This window comes from Cibotium barometz, chromosome 38 (genome assembly GCF_041138505.1).
Source record: "Cibotium barometz isolate CiBa-2024 chromosome 38, ASM4113850v1, whole genome shotgun sequence".
NCBI classification, from domain to species: domain Eukaryota; kingdom Viridiplantae; phylum Streptophyta; class Polypodiopsida; order Cyatheales; family Cibotiaceae; genus Cibotium; species Cibotium barometz.
In genome coordinates, this window is record NC_141083.1 from 22,374,672 (window position 1) to 22,392,440 (window position 17,769).

The following is a 17,769-nucleotide window of genomic DNA, read 5'->3' on the forward strand; positions in this document are numbered from 1 at the left end:
ATTTTTGTATTTTGGTTACTTTTGTAAGTTTGACATTATGAGGTTCAATCACAACCGGTGATTTTGGTTACTTTTGTAGGTTTGACATTATGAGGTACAATCACAACCGGTGATCCTGTATGACACTCAACAATGCTAAAAGCATACTCTCCTGAGCTTGTTTTTTACATTGCGCATATATCATGTGATCATGATTTTTAGTTTGGGGTGATTGGGCAGGTTCTAGTTTCTTGATTGGTTTGTGATGTGTACTGAGTGACGAATCAGAAGTTGTTTCATCCTCACTAAGTGACGTACTAGAACTTGTTTTATCTTCTGACTTTCCTTGGATCGTTAGGTTTTCATTATGTTTGCCCATATGCGATGAGAACGAACTTTCTTTTAGGATTTTGTTTCCTGTGTTGCACATGTGGGTTTTGTGGTTTCAGGGTTAATCTTTGAGGTGGATGCATTTGCATCATGTGCAGCTTTTAGCTCTTTTGTGTTTAGGTCCTCCACAGGCTCCTTTCCCTTGTTCTTTATTTCAAACTTAGTTTCGATAGTTTGTTGGCCTTTGTTTTTCTTAGGTTTAGAAGGTTTTGCTTCCTCTTCTGATTTCTGTTTCAAAACATGCATTTCTACCCATTTCAAAGTGTGTTCTTTTGCATTCTTCTTGAGTGTTTCTCGTGCCTTGGTTTGCAAGTGTGTAAGCACATTCAAGGGTACAAAGAAGCGACGAAAGTCAAGCCTAAATATGTCTTGGATTATGCCACAATAATCATCCATTTTTCCATTAGCTCCCTTAAAGCTACTAATGACACCGCAATCTTGTGTATTTCTCTTTTCATCAATTCTTTGTGTTCGAAAATGCTTGCCTTCACACCATATAGCATTGAGCAGGTTTATGCATAGCCTAGGGTCTCAGCATTGGAAGGCAGTTAAACGCATTGGAAGGCAGTTCAGAACATCTGCAAAAACCTTGCGATGCCCAAAATGCGCCCGAATCGTGCTGTGGACCCTGAAAATTTTGTATACATTGTATACAACACACTACAGTAGATACCTTCTGGCTTACTTTGCCTTGGTAAGTAATTTCAAAATTTTTGATTTCCTTTGTTTTCTTTGTTTCAAAAAAATCTGTAAATTTTTATTTGTAAGTTTTTCTAAAAAATCCTTCTCCTTGAGTGGTCCCCAAAGCTTTGATACCACGGTTAGAATGTGTAAGATCCTTAGAGAAGGAATTCTTATTCTCAACACAAAAATTATAGCATTGCTTTTCAAAAAGATAACTCTAAAAACAAAGCACAATTGCTTTTTTTAGCGTAAAGACTCTTACAACAATATAGCAAGCTACAAATATAAACTCTTGGGCTTACCCAAAAGTATAAAATTCTAATTGGTATGTACAAAGGTTTGGGGCCTTAGCCTTATAAAAATATTAATACTAAAATATAAAACCATAAAAGGTGTTCACATCTCTTTCAAAATATCTCATACTGGTGCAACACATGTTCGACCCGTGATTAACACATAATCCATCACTCAATCATGGCCTACATCTAAAATTATATTAGTCAGTGCACACAACTGATTAAATGCATAAATCCTGCTAGATGATATAAATAAAAGGCACATCTAAAATAAAATATCTTGAAATAAAATAATGGGTGTCCCCATACAGGTTATGACTAACAAAAGATTTTTCACTAAATGGTAGTAGTGAAGGGATTTGATGATGGTGGACAAAGGTTTAACAACTCTCCAATGGCATATTTGAGGCTCTAATTGTTCAAAAAAACCATTGCGATAAGCACATCAACATCTCTCTTAATATAAATTTTTGAAGAATTGTACCTTCTTGTAGAGGTAATATCTCCTCCTTCTTGAATTGCGTTAAACTCACATTTTTTGAGCTTATAGAACACACTATGCTTTACAACTTTACAAAAGAAAGTCTATACAAATTCACTGATTTGTAGCCATAGGCCTTACTTTGGTTGTTCGAACTCTTCAGAAACCACTTATTTAGCTTGGTTCTCTCAGTGATCTCAGTGAGCAATTAGAGGTTGAAAATTTATGTGTTATTGATACCCAAAATATGTGGCAATACTTTTTTTTGCTTAATCTTATTTCTTGTAAGTAATAGGAGGTTTAAAATCTATGTGGAGCTTAGAAATGGCATGATAAACACTCATCTAAAACAAATTTGAGAGATTTATCCCAAATTAGGAGAAATTTCAATTTTCCTATAGACTGTTTGAACATAATCATGAAGATAATCCTACCTAGCTACCTTGTGAACTAAGGATGATGGAGATAGGAAGGGAAGGCTCTGATATCAACTTAGAAATTAAGTTAGGAAGAATTAGGGTATGTAGAAATAGATTAGAGATATGGTTTAAGCATAACTAAAGCTTACTGACACTTAAGAAAAAAGATTAACAATAATGAAGGTAAAATCCATGACTCTTTGCTATGATGAAGGAGTATGCCCCTTGCTTTTGCCAAGGGTCACCTTTTTCTTTTTCCAATACCTTTTTACAAACTACCAACTCCCTAAATAATCTTTGACAAATACAACCATGCAATTTCCCTCTTATCACACACCCCCTCAAAACAAATGCTTTTGTTGCTCATCACCTATTTTTCAACACAAACCAAAGCAAAAAATGTTTTTATTGCTCATCACCTATTTTCCAATACAAACATGTAACAAGAGAGAAATGATCTTGTTTTTATGGTCATTTGGCTTTGTGCACGCAAGGGTGATACACCTTGGTTACTAGCTTAAGACGCTGTTTGGGCTCCATATTGCACTACTTCACTCAAGATTAATACTAGTCTTGTTAACTATTCTTTGTAACTTTTAGACTCTTGAATTTTTTTTCTCACTAACTATAATGTTTTATTTATGTATTTTAAAAGAAAATGCTCTCAACACAAGATAGTAGTTGAACAAAATTATCAATTATAAGAAAACTATAACATGTAGCTTTTTTTATGGTTGTCCTTAAGACATGCTTCTTTAACATATATGTTTTTAAAGGTAATGCTATTATAGCATTTTGAAATTGTTTTTAGTATTTTTAAAAAATCGTAAAGTTTTTAGGCACCTAATTTTTTTCCAAAAACTTTTATCTGTGTAGATGTATGCTTACCAAGAAAAGTTTTATCTATGTACATGTATGCTTGCCAAGAAAACTTGAGTAATTTCACATAATTTTGAGTTTGTTTACCTTATAATTCTTCAAATTTGTAAATCAATCTTAAGTCAAAGAAGTAGAGGCTTATTTGATATTCAGGCCGAGGAGGAATCTTACATCCTCTCCCACTTGAAAAACGCGAGATGTCGTTGAATTTATAAAAGCATGTAAAACACTCTTGAATTTGTAAAAGCCTGCAACAATAAGGTACAAGTACTTTGGAGAGAAAGAAAGAAGCTCATAAAAATCTAAAGGATAAAGAAGCCACGGGCATGAAAACTTTTGGGCAGCGGATTGAATGGTTTATAAAACATCATCAAGATTCTCCACCATACGCGCTTCTTCGACATTTTCTTTACACGAGTCAATCATGAGGATGGCAACTTCTCTCTCGAGTATGAGGGTAATTCTGAATATGTAGATCTTTTAAATGATCCAGGTATGCCTAAACCTATTCAAAATAAAGTTTCACCTCAATTTTATTTCTTAAGGTTTATGCTTTTAATTTGTGCAAGTCTATGCTATGTTCTAATTTTTGTGTTGAGAATTAGAATTCCTTCTCCAACGGTCTTAAAGATGCTAACATCTTTAATCAAGATCAAGATAATTTTTATTATTTTCAGTAAATTAAGATTGGTCATTGCATAAAGCATTGTTTGTAAAAGGGTAGACATTGACTTTGAGTAGTACTCAAGTGTTAAGACCCCCTTATAGTGCATCATGGCATCTAGAATGGTGGTTGAGAAGTTTTAGGGAGACATATTCCATGCATTACAAGTAAAAAACAAGTACTTACTAATATGGGAAGCGTTGTGAGTGAGAGAGAGGATAAGCCCACATCAAGGAATGAATTAAATTTATGAAAATTCAAGTTAAGAAGACATTAGCAATTATTTCATTTGTACTTAGAGATACATTCAATCATCATGTAACTTCAAATACAAAATGTAAGGATGCATGGATAAGTTGGATACATTCTTTAGGAAAAAGAGTAAAAAATACAAGATTAGTCTAAAGATTAGATTCTTTGGGTTAGAAATGAAGCCTGATGAGTCCCTTATAGCTCACATCAATAAGATGAAGTGCTTAATGCAACAGCTTACAGTATTAATACTCTTATAGTAGATAAAGGTGCCTATGCCATACTTTTCAAGAGTATACCAAATTAAGACTAATGGACACTTGTGTCTACTTGGAAGAACTTCTCAACACTTGTAGCTATAGAGGCATCCCTCATGGAGAGAGAACAAAGAATCAAAGAAAAATGTGGATCGATGTCAACCAAAGAGAGATTGTCTTCTACCAACAAAAAGCATGGCCGAGGATGAATAGAAGAAGAGCAACAAGGAAGGTTCCTAAGAAGGGAGTTACAGCCCCGAACACCCCTTCTAAATAATGTTTTAATGGACACATAACTCACCTCTTTGAAAGCATGAAGCTTTATAGAGTAGGAAGGAAGCTACAACCCCGAACACCTCTTTTAAAGCATGGTTTAATAGACACAACTCACCTGTGTCATAAAGTCCTCTTAATCAACAAAGTAGCTTAAGGGAGAAAAGCAACTAGAGTAGACTACTACCCTAGCAAATTACTAAGGGTATGAACTCTAGTCGTGTTGATAGGTAGAATTCACATAACTCACCTTTGTTGTGATCACCTTAGGATAAAGTCCTCTTAACAAAGTAGCTTAAGAAAGAAAAGCAACTAAAGTACACTATTTCCCTAGCAAATAACCAAGGGTATAGGCTCTAGGTGTGCTAATGGATAGAGAATTCATTAATGGATAGATAGCTCACCTCTATTGTATGATAGGAGTACATGATTTCGCTATCAAAGGACCCTTTATTGAGGTCAAAGTGCATGCCTTCCCAGTTGTAGTTATGGACATCACCTTAGTGTAAAGTCCTCTTAATCAACAAAGCAGCTTAAGGAAGAAAGCAACTAGAGTAGACTACTACTCTATTAAATGATTAACTCTAGACGTGTTGATGGGTAAAGAATTCATTGCTTAAGAGAGGATATCGAAAAATAAGTGATGAGCGACAAAAGTATTTGTTTGAGAGGATATGTCAACACCTAGCAAATAAGAGATTTGAGAGGAGCTGTGCACACTAGCAAATAAGAGGAAAATTGTATGACTGTATTTGTAAAACGTTGTTTAGGGAATTGATAGCTTGTAAAAAGATATGAAAAAAAGACAAAGATGACCCTTAACAAAAGCAAAGGACATACCCCTTCATGCTGCCTCATCAAATGAAAGAGGTTCTTCCTCTTCACACATACTAGACACAGCCAAAGAATAACAATCCGATGCATAAGAGGCATTCTGAAAACCTGAACGAGTACGACTAGACATAGGTGCATCAATTTTACTATCATGCAAGGTTTGCACCAGCCATTCAGGCATACCTCTAGCCTGCTCATTTTCAGCCCTATCCTCATAAATTACATCCTGTAAATATGCATCAGAAACAGGCTGATCTATGATATCATTTGAAATCTGCATAGTCCCAATGTTATTAGCATGGACTTGTAGCTTGATTTGAGCAATTTCCAATGCATAATTTATGTGTCTTTGGCCATATGATTACCTTTTCATTATTGTTAATCTTTTTGGTTAAGTGCTATTAAGCTTTAGTTATGCCCGAACCATGTCTCTAATCCATTTTTGCACATCCTCATTTCACCCAACTTAACTTCTAAGTGCTTGAACAACAAAATTATTTTACTTTTAAATAAACATGCCTCAAACTCATAGCTAACAATGATTGATTTAATTTAAGGTGGATTTGAAAAGATTTTGGTTAATCTTGTTAATGATTTTGTCCAATCCCATCACAAGAGGGATGAAACAAAATAAGAAATTATTTATCTTTGAAACAAGTTATCAACATGCAATGTAGACCTTGCAAGATCAGAGAAAATCTTTAAATGATTTCATAACATTATGATTATTTATTGAAACAATATAAGGAATTGTCTATCTTTTGGAATAAGGTATCAACATGCAACGTAAAGCTTGCAAAATTAGAGTATCAACATTAGGAAATCTTTAAATGATTTCATAACATTATGATTATTTATTGAAACAATATACGGAATTGTCTATCTTTTGGAATAAGGTATCAACATGCAACATAAAGCTTGCAAAATTAGAGTATCAACATTAGGAAATCTTTAAATGATTTCATAACATTATGATTATTTATTGAAACAATATAAGGAGTTGTCTATCTTTTGGGATAAGGTATCAACATGCAACGTAAAGCTTGCAAAATTAGAGTATCTTTAAATGATTTTATAACATTATGATTGTTGACGAGTCAATAATTTTGTGAGACTTGGCAGCCAAAGTGCATTGCATGAATTGCAATAAGGATGGAGCATTTTAATATTGAAGTTGAGAAGCTTAGAAGGACGAGGACATTATTCAATTATTTGATTAGTAGTGAAATAGTGCTACATGCTCAAGCCACCAAAATATTGTTTTGCATTTCCATTAAATATATTCTAAGAGTTTTCCAAGAATACGTGTGTTTTTTGAAGGTTTTATTTTAGCATGTAATGATTAATGCTTGAAAAAGTCAAAGAAATGATGACCCTCCTTTCCCTTTCCATTTGCATGCATTCACTCGTGTCCTTTCTATTTAAGGTCTCACAATTCTCTATAAAAGGCATGAGGAGTGGGACTCATGTACTAACGTTGTATTCACATTGTGTGTTCCAAAGATACAGGCAACTCTTTGCATGTGCACGCTCATGTGTGCATGTGTGGGATATATGCAATAAACGTATGATTTAAGCTTTTCTTGCACGTGAATCTTCCATACTGAGACTTCATAAACATGAGTGTTTCTTCAGCTCTAGGAAAAGAGCAAACATACAGTGCAAGGATTCAACCCGACTTTTGTACCTGTTCAAAAACCATCCATGCATGTCACTAGTCTGCCCAATTTTTTGATACTAGTAGACACTGTTTTACTTACACAGGTTTGAGTGAACTGCTGCTTTACTCACACAGGAATACCAAGAAAGGAGCAACAGAGATCCGCAAATGTTGACAAATCCACATCCTCCTGTGTATTCGGCAGTTCCATTTCTGCTAGAGCTTTTTCTACTTCTATTGGCCAATCCTAAACCCCCCCCCCCAAAAAAAAAAAAAGGGAGAAAAGGAGGGAGGCTTGTAGTTAGCTCCACTTCTGCCAAGTACCCGTGCAATCTTTTTCAAAAAGTTGACACACACACAAACCCCAACCAAATTTAATCCCCCCTCCCAACTCACACACTCACACATGTATATGTACAGAAGGGAGTTTGAGTTACACCAAGACACGCACAAGCTCACCGCATACATAACATATATATCTATGCGTGTTCGTGTTCGTGTTCGTGTGCGTGTGCGTGTGCGTGTGCGTGTGCGTGTGCGTGTGTCAAACTCCCTTTTGTGCAGCTTGATATGATAGTAGCCACTCATACACGCATGCATGCATGCATGCACGAGCACGCGTGCGCACACATATATGAATGCATATTTGCATGCATGTATGTACATGTGTGTGTAAGGTGTCCAAGTTTCCTTCTGGCCACTCAGGCTAAGGCCAACTAATTACTCGTAACATATTCCACTTGAAAGCAAAGAAAACATCTAACAATGGTGTTAGTAGCAAGATTACAACCTTTTTTTACTGATATTGTGGTTGAATTAAATGACAAATCCATGGCTTTTACCTTCATAAGCTTTTCAATGTCAGGCATTGGCTTTGAATAAGTGACTGATGACAGTGGCTTTGATCGATGAAGATCTTTCATGCTTTCAATCCATGCATCAATCTTTCTAGGATTTTTCTCTGGATCTTCTATAGTTGCAACCTAAATATCAGAAGCACACATCTCAAGTAAGGATCCAAAATACATACTCAATTTCATGATAGGTGGGCCTTGGACAAGCAAGATTCCTAGATTGCTACCAGTCCAAGAGAAACCGCTCGCAAATCTGACCAACATGTGTAAAGAGCTTTTTTGGCCAATTTTTGTAAAAAGAAAATCTAGGCAAGCTTTTCTTATTTTCGGCTTAGAGATTGCCTTTAAAAAAATTGTTCTCCCTCCCTCCGTGCCTCCATATCTATCTATCTACTATATATATATCATATATGTGTGTACAAGTCATGATGCTCTGACAATTCATATGCAACAAACCATCCATTATGATGTACATCATTCTAGCAGAGTTTGTAATCCGCCTTTTGCACACAGATAGATGCAGCTGGTTACTTCCGAAAGAGGGTACATGAAATTGCCAACGGGTGAATAGCCTCCTGGTGTTTTTTTGTGACTCAGAAGGGGGTCCTAAGTCAAATCCACAAGGGGGGTCCTTACATACTGCCTTCGGTTGGGAGACCATGCCACCTCAGGGCACGCACCCAAGTTCTTAGTACAGAAGTACTCATGGAAAAAAAAAAAAGACAGCACACGAAATTGGAACCACAACATTTGTAGACGACTCCCATGGCTAGCCTTATTCTTCATCCATGCGTCTTGCAGCACAAGGGGCTGAGAATTGCTGATCTACCAGAGCAATCAAGTGATGACATCACATGGCCTCTCTATACATGCTTTGCCACCATTTCAGTATTGTGGGCAGCCCCATCTTCCATGAACTGGATAGAGTCATCAGAGATGACACTAGGTAGATTTATATCCATTAAACTTGGATACAGCCAGAAACACTCCCGTCAAAGATAAGCCAATTACCAATATCACTTTCAAAGCATGGATCACACTTTTGGAGCTCCCAAAGAAGATGCACCTCTACAGAGATCGCTTCCTCAGGCTCACTGAGGATGGATTTATCTAGCAACCGGGCTACCTAAGTGTTCACATGTCCCATGCCATGCGGATTGCAATTGGCTAGATACAGGTTTCATCCCACCACCTCAAAGTGGAGATAGGAAGAGTTGAGCGCGTCTTCAGAGCTGGGGAGCTCATACAGAGACCCACAAAGGAGAGGATCTGCCGATTATGCCACACAGAACAGAGCATTACATATGTTGTTGCCCAGTATACTATGAGATCCGTGGCAGATTTTGTTGTATGTTCCATGAGGGATTTCGCGGCTCGCCCACTCTCCAAGATCATTGGCTTCCCGGACCAGCATTGCCTAGGGCTCTTCGTGTTCAAGCTCCACAAACACAAGGAAACTTTCTTGAGAGAGCTTTGGCCCCAGCCACCCTGACTCCTCCCTCGCCAGCCAACCATCACCAGCTTCTTCCGGACCCAGGAGGAGGAGGACACCCATACAGTGGATCCTATGGACCCACCTCCAGCTTTTTCTGACTCATCTCGCTTGAGAGGAGTTACCTCAGACCGGGCTTCTGCATCCTAGCAAGCCCGACGCCCCCGTCCCTCCGGACGTCAGCCATGGTCCCCTCATCAATTCCAAATCTAGGACATGCTCCATCACCATCGAGCTACCTTTCCACGTGATGTAGCTAAAGGAGACCTCTCGGCCATACTCATTAGCCCCATGCTTGATATTTTGGAGAGTGGTACATGGGGGATGATCTCACCCCCACACAGGTGGCACACTGGAGTGAGGTTATGGTGACAGTTCATCAGGCCCGTAGAGCGGGCAAGTGGGCTGTCTACAAAGATGGCACGGTCATTTTCATTGAGCGTTGTCCCAAATAGGGACGCAAGGTCTATGAGACCAAACACCTGAGGTTAGCAGTATGGAACTGCAATGGCACACCGTGGTCAAATCTAGGAGGTTTGAGTGAAACTCTCACAGGCAAGGATGTCATTTTCTATACACAAACTCATGAGATCCCTCGGAAGGGTTTACCCTACATAGCCAGGTTTGAGTGGGGTTCAGCTTTCCGAGGCAAGACCCCCACATCAAGAGGAGTACATGGCTCAAGAGGGGTAGCTGTCCTTTTTAGACCCCACTGACGATAGATTCTCAGCATAATCCGAACGGACGAGGATGCACAGTATCTTTGGGTGCAGCCGCCAGCTACAGCTTACCAATGACAAAGTCATCCACATTGGTGCGTGTTATTTTGCACCAAGCGATTACCCTTATGCTGCACAACATGGTCAGTCACTATACTTACCATTATATGGGGATATTACGGAGTCCTCGTCACAACTGGGGAAGTCCTACTGCTCGGGGACTTCAATGCCAGGACAAGGAGTCGCTAGGTCCCACTACTTGATCTGGATGACCTTATCACATTACAAGAGCTAGACATCACTGGGTTACAAAAATCATCATAGGACCTTGAGCCTTGAGGAGGTCACGATGTATGGGAGACATTTCCAAGAGCTGGGAGCTGCACATGGTCTAGTTATCTATACAAGATGTCCCAATGGCCCTCTGACGCCTCACCTCCTTCCCTTATTCAGGAGGTACCAACACAGTGGACTACTTGATGGGAGATCTAGCTCTGGCACACATTCTCCCCGCCACTCTCCTTCAAAGCTGACCATGCCTACCTCTATTTCACTCTTACTTGCACACCAACCGCACCCCCCCCAACCCCCCATCTCACATTACACCCAGCCTCCCAGGTCCATTTTGATCACGAACGTGAAACTGTTTACTCCGAGCACATCTACCACCACCTCTAGGATGTGGATCCTAATGTCCCCCTACCCACCCTCACATCACAGCTTCAACAAATCTCCGTCGGTAGATTGGGGTTTGGATGTAGGGTGGTTCACTTGGATTGAGAGAGAATGCACTGCCAGATACATTGGTTGCCAGGTTGGCATTGACATCTCCCCACCTCACAGTTAACCTTGCCAAGGTTATGACATTCAACACTTTATGCACTATGGCTTCCATACTGAGCTTCACATATGCAGGGGATCAGGTAGCCATTATCTCATCTTATGTATACTTGGGAATCACCTTTTCTGGACCCTACTTCACTATGTGCCCAGCAGCTCGGGCTCGCCTCACGAGAGGGTATGAGGCTTTGGCTTGATTGGACAGTGCTTCTAGGCTCACTTGCAGGAGCCTAGCACAAAGGGGGTGGCTTTTGACACATATTGAAACCTTCTGTGATGTATAAAGCCTCCTTTTGGAGACCAAACCTTGGGGAGGTTGACTGGACTGGAGGAGGATAGAGAGATTGCAGGTAATAATGTTTTCATGAATGATTCGGAGTAAGCCTTCAATGCCCCACTCCATTATTCTTGCAGAGTTTGGAGCAGCCCTCGTGGTAGTTGATGCCTGCTTCCAGGAAGTGACATTCAAATATTGCATCTATACCGTAGGCTCCTTCAACTTGCACTAGAGTCGTCTAGGCAACTTGTCAAGACGGGACATGTTAGGGCTTGGTATGCCAGGGTTACTAAGTGGTTCCTCCTCTCACATGGGCTTCATATAGATCGCCTGTCACGTGCATCCCGCACTTGGATGCCACGTAGACATTTCTGTACAGAAGGTGCAGGACCTGGGATGGTGAACTGGTCCCATGTGAGCCCAGTCCGGGACGAGTCAACCAGGGATCCATCTCAGTCGTCCGAGGTCAGGTGTGCATTGTCCTGCACATGAGTCCAAGGTCAGGTGTGCACTGTCCTGCACATGAAGCAGTGCCAGTCCGCGCTGTGAGTCTCCCTCTGGAATGATGTCAGATGTTCTGTGTATCTGGTTTGCAACTGGATGCCAGGCCTCTGTAGGCATGTAGGTTTGCATGTAGAGATGGGGCCAGCCCATAGGGCTACCCCAGTGCGAAGATTTGCACTTGCACTCTTAGTATGGGCATGGGGGAGGTGTAGAACCACCCCCAAGGGGCCAGGAGGGCCCAAGCTTTGCCCACCAGCCAAGGCATGGGCTGGAAGGGCTGTCGGCCAGCCCTAGGGCTGCTGGACAGGCAGCCGACAGGGGTTGAAACCCTACCCAGCAGGTCAGGCCAGGTGTAGGGGCAGTCCCACACCTCTGCGCAGCATGCCCAGCAGCCAGGAGCTGTCCCAGAAAGCATGCGCAGGCTGGACAGCATTTATTAAAGTGTGAAAGCATTTTATTAAATAAAGACCCAGTCGTGGAGCTTCCTGAAGCCAGCCGACTGGATGCTAAGTGGAGTATAAATACTCCAGCCCATAATCCATGAATCCATCTCATAATTCACCAAGTGCTCCAAGCAAACAAGGGCCAGGACAACCAAGAACTTGCTAAAGCAAAGGGGTGAAGGACTGAAGGTCAAGGGCAGGTTTTCCAGCCAAGAAAAGGTCAAGTTTTCTGTATTTGTTTTCAGATTTACATCATTCTAATAAAGCAAATACACCATCCGTGGTGGGGGCCCTACAGAGGGTAATTGGGACCCAATACTGTGTCCTCTCCATCTCCCCCTTCTCTCTCTATTTTCTGCACATCGTCTTTCAGTTTGTGCGTTAATTCCGTCGCGAAAAGAGTGCTGATTTCTGAGTTTTGAAGTACCGATCCTTCTCCGAAGCTTCTGCATATTACAGTGGTATCAGAGCTCACTTCAAGGACAAAGATTCAGCAAAGAAAACCAGAAAATTTTTTTCACTCGTGTGGTTGGGTTTTAGACGCCGGTGGACTACCCCTTTCGGAGTGACTCCTGTCCCTCGAAGGACGGTTGGTTTTTAGCCCCCGGAAGCCTCCGGAAGCCTCCCACACAGATAGTGGATGGTCAGATTGCGTTCCGGAAAGGAACTGCATTTTCCCGCTATGGCGAGCTTTGGCGACGAGAGAGAACCAGAACCATGGGACCAGAGTGCACCAGGCAGCCCAGCTAGGGCACCCGGCTTGAGTGTCACAGACATGTTCCAGCAGATGATGCGAGCAATCGCAGACCAGACAACCAAGTTGGATGAGCAGAAGGCGCGGATTTTGGCTCTGGAGGAGCGTTCTCGCTCTCCAGCGTCGCGTTTTCCATCTCCTCCTCCCTCTCCTTCCGTATCCCAGATACCAGATCCTCGTCACAGGGACCCTCTCGCGGGGTCACAGCCGCAGCCAAGCTCCTTGCTTGAGATGCAGATGCGTGCATTGGAGATTCGACAACGAGAAGACGACGCCATGCGACGAGTGGAACACGAGCGTTACCTCCGAGCTTTGGACGCCAGATTGACACCGGCGGCGCCCTCGAATCATTTTCCCGAGAAAATGAATTTCAGTAAGTATAACGGTAAACTCGATCCCACTACTCTGTATTCATGGTTACATCAATTTGAAGCTTACTTTGCCGCAGTTAGGAAAATAGATATTGACAAAGTGATCTTAGCTAGTTGGTACTTGGAAGGTGAGGCCATTCCTTGGTGGACTCAGTGGGCTCATGCCCACACCAGAGCAGGTATGGCAGCTTATGGGTGGGACAAGTTCGTCCGCGACCCTAAGCAGCGGTTTCTACCGCCCCACTACCTTGAGCGACTCGAAGACGAGTTCAGGGGAGCGCGTCAGAACGCGCAACCAGTCCTTCAGTTTGCCAATAAAATTTCGACCTTGTGTCTACAATTAGGCTTATCTGATACGGACAAGAAAGGGCAGTTTTTGTATGGCCTGGACACGCAAATCCAATGGGAGGTGCGTATGTTTAGGCCAGCCACCTTTGAGGACGCACTCTCGCTTGCGCAGAGTGCAGAAATGAAACACAATGGTGGCAAGCCCAAGACTTCCCAGCCGGCTTCTCCCAAGGCTAACACCTCGGGGGGCAAAAGCCAGAACCAGACGGGATCTTCCCCAGGACAGAGCCCGGGAGCCTCTGGCTCCAAGAACTCGAACAATGCGTCTAAGCTTACTCCAGACCAGAAAGCGGAGGCAGGCAAGACAGGTGGCAAGTTGAGTGCTGAGGAGCTTTCTCAGTACAGGAAGGAGGGTAGATGTTACTTTTGTCACACAAAAGGACATACTTCTCGGGATTGTCCGAAGAAGCCTCCAAAGGCCGCCGCCGCCTCCACAGCTTCCGTGGTGAGCACAGCTCCCACACAGACCCCAGCGGCTACCCCTAGTTCTTCAACCCTCGGTGCTTCAGTTGGAGCAATTATTAGCCGGGAGCTCGAAGATAAGCAAAAGGGCGCCCATGACCAGGAGTATGAGCGCAACGAATTGCTCAAGTCCTTTGGCTACATAGGTGGCCAGAGAGTCGTTGTCTTGTTTGACAGCGGCAGCACGGAGGATGTGATCACGGAAGAGGCCGCTAGGAGTGCCCGTTTCGAGCTGACTCCGGTGGACAAACAAGTTGAGGGTTTTAGCACAGGTATGACAACGAGCCTCAAGTATGAAGCTCGAGGTCCTAAATTAGTAATTTAGGGCATAGAGTTTGTGCGTGACTTTATGGTTGCCCCTCTTGTAGGAGCAGACATAATTTTGGGTATCCAGTGGTTTCACAAGTTTCTTCCTGATGTCAAGTGGGACAAGCACACGTTCCAGATCGATCGGAATGTGTCAAACACCCCGGTGACCATTAAGTGTGAGCCAGGTATTCCAAACTTTCCGCTCATAAGCCACTTGCAGGCTAAGCGAGCAGTCAGGAAAGGCGCACAGTGTGCGATGATTTACATCCAGACAGCCCAGACGGTGGCCAGTGCTTCCGAGAAGTACTCGGTTCTCCATGAAAAGTTTCAGAAGATTTTTCTTCGGGACAGTCTCCCTCCCCAGCTTCCCCCGTCCAGACCGGAGGATCACAAGATTGACCTCCTCCCAGGCTCGGAACCCCCGAGCAAGTTTCCGTATCGCCTTTCTAAGGCAATGGAATCGGAGTTGGACCGCCAACTCCAAGAATTGTTGCAAGCTGGCTTCATCCGCCCCAGCGTGTCGCCATTTGCAGCACCGATCTTGTTTGTCAAGAAGAAAGATGGGTCTTCTCGGTTGTGTGTCGATTATCGTGCACTCAACAAGCTGACTATCAAGAGCAGATTCCCGATGCCTCGAATTGACTATATCCTCGAGAGGTTGAAGGACCTTCAGACCACTAGACTTGACCTTGTCGGTACAGGACTAGAAGACATGAAGCACACGTACGCGGATTCCGAGGAATTCGGTACACAGTGGGAACAGGCATTGGATGCCACAGGACTATGCCATTTTCTGATACGCGATGGTTGGCTTTTCTACAAAGGCCGACTATGTGTCATGAAATCATTCCGGGCAGCTCTTCTCCATGATGCCCATGACGCCATTACAGGTGGTCATAGGGGCACGAATTCGACTCTGGAGAAATTAGAACGGCAATACTACTGACCAAAGATGAGGCGTGATGTGTTTACATATGTACAACGCTGTGACATTTGTCAAAAGGTGAAAGCTCCTCGTGGAAAGAAGATAGGGTTGTTTCAGCCTTTGCCAATTCCTGAGGGTCCTTTCCAGGACATTTCGATGGACTTTGTCACAAATCTGCCTCCCAGTCCGAGTAAGCGCAATACACAGTGTTTATTGTTGACAGGTTCAGCAAATTTGTTATGCTTATTCCTTGCAGGGCCAATGTGACCGCCGAGGATGTTGCCCAGCTATTCATTCGGCATTGGTACCCGATTGGTGGGATTCCTAGGACCATAGTGTCAGACCGAGATGCCAAGTTTACCAGTCATTTTTGGAGGGCATTGTTTGATAATTTTGGTACTAAGTTGAATTTTTCCAGTGCATTCCACCCACAGACAGATGGCCAGACAGAGATATACAACCAGTTGGCCTTTGATGTGCTGAAGTGTTATGTCCACGATCAGCAAGGTAAGTGGGAATCGTTTTTGCCTTTAGTTCAAGCTGTTTTGAATGACTCTTTTTCTTCAGCTATTGGCAGGACTCCATATGAGGCAGCGTTTGGAAGGCCTTTCCAGTCGTTGTTAACCAGGACTTCGTCTTCAGTACCGGAGGCGAACAGAGTGACGGAGTCTTACCAGGAGATCCTAGAGTCCGTTAAAGACAGATTGGCTAAAGCGCAAGAGGCCTACACCCGACAGGCCAATAAAGACCGAAGGGACATGAAGTTTTCGGAAGGGGATTGGGTGTATCTTCGGATTATGAAGCAAGGATTAAAGCAGGTGGACAAGCAATGCCCAAAGTTGTCTTTCAAGAGCTTCGGACCATTTCCCATCCGGAAAAAGATTAATGAGGTGTCTATGCAGTTAAAGCTACCTCCGAGTTGGACTATGCACGATGTATTTCATGTCAGTTGGTTAAAGCCATATGCAGGTCCACCCCCTTCAGAGGTCAAAGACGAAGCGGAACCAGACATTATTGATGAAGCAGAAGTAATGGTTCCAGAACAGATCCTTCTGCACCGTTTCAAGCATGGCTCAGGCCGAAGACTACGACAGTTCCTTACGAAGTTTCAGGACCGAGGAACTCATGAAGCGGTATGGCTCGACAAAGAATTTTTCGAAGACTATCCGGCATTATTGACGGATTATTTGGAGGCTATGCAGCTTCCGTCAAGTTAAGCAGAAGGGGATGTCACGTGCATCCCGCACTTGGATGCCACATAGACATTTCTGTACAGAAGGTGCAGGCCCTGGGATGGTGAACTGGTCCCATGTGAGCCCAGTCCGGGACGAGTCAACCAGGGATCCATCTCAGTCGTCCGAGGTCAGGTGTGCATTGTCCTGCACATGAGTCCAAGGTCAGGTGTGCACTGTCCTGCACATGAAGCAGTGCCAGTCCGCGCTGTGAGTCTCCCTCTGGAATGATGTCAGATGTTCTGTGTATCTGGTTTGCAACTGGATGCCAGGCCTCTGTAGGCATGTAGGTTTGCATGTAGAGATGGGGCCAGCCCATAGGGCTACCCCAGTGCGAAGATTTGCACTTGCACTCTTAGTATGGGCATGGGGGAGGTGTAGAACCACCCCCAAGGGGCCAGGAGGGCTCAAGCTTTGCCCACCAGCCAAGGCATGGGCTGGAAGGGCTGTCGGCCAGCCCTAGGGCTGCTGGACAGGCAGCCGACAGGGGTTGAAACCCTACCTAGCAGGTCAGGCCAGGTGTAGGGGCAGTCCCACACCTCTGCGCAGCATGCCCAGCAGCCAGGAGCTGTCCCAGAAAGCATGCGCAGGCTGGACAGCATTTATTAAAGTGTGAAAGCATTTTATTAAATAAAGACCCAGTCGTGGAGCTTCCTGAAGCCAGCCGACTGGATGCTAAGTGGAGTATAAATACTCCAGCCCATAATCCATGAATCCATCTCATAATTCACCAAGTGCTCCAAGCAAACAAGGGCCAGGACAGCCAAGAACTTGCTAAAGCAAAGGGGTGAAGGACTGAAGGTCAAGGGCAGGTTTTCCAGCCAAGAAAAGGTCAAGTTTTCTGTATTTGTTTTCAGATTTACATCATTCTAATAAAGCAAATACACCATCCATGGTGGGGGCCCTAAAGAGGGTAATTGGGACCCAATACTATGTCCTCTCCATCTCCCCCTTCTCTCTCTATTTTCTGCACATCGTCTTTCAGTTTGTGCGTTAATTCCGTCGCGAAAAGAGTGCTGATTTCTGAGTTTTGAAGTACCGATCCTTCTCCGAAGCTTCCGCATATTACAGTGGTATCAGAGCTCACTTCAAGGACAAAGATTCAGCAAAGAAAACCAGAAATTTTTTTTCACTCGTGTGGTTGGTTTTTAGACGCCGGTGGACTACCCCT

The 17,769-nt window shown here is 43.2% G+C and overlaps 1 protein-coding gene across 3 annotated transcripts in view; it reads right to left on the reverse strand.

The window, feature by feature from the left end:
• Window positions 1-6,986: 6,986 nt before the first annotated feature.
• Window positions 6,987-17,769, reverse strand: part of LOC147616486 (uncharacterized) — a 30,485-nt gene continuing 19,702 nt past the window's right edge. For all 3 annotated transcript variants that reach the window (XM_086777556.1, XM_086777555.1, XM_086777554.1), the window contains exons 7-9: window positions 7,911-8,051; window positions 7,200-7,315; window positions 6,987-7,095 (exon numbers count right to left, since the gene is read on the reverse strand). In XM_086777556.1, the coding sequence (XP_086633682.1) occupies window positions 7,020-7,095; window positions 7,200-7,315; window positions 7,911-8,051 (333 nt within the window). In that variant the 3' untranslated portion in view covers window positions 6,987-7,019. The remainder of the gene's footprint in view (window positions 7,096-7,199; window positions 7,316-7,910; window positions 8,052-17,769) is intronic.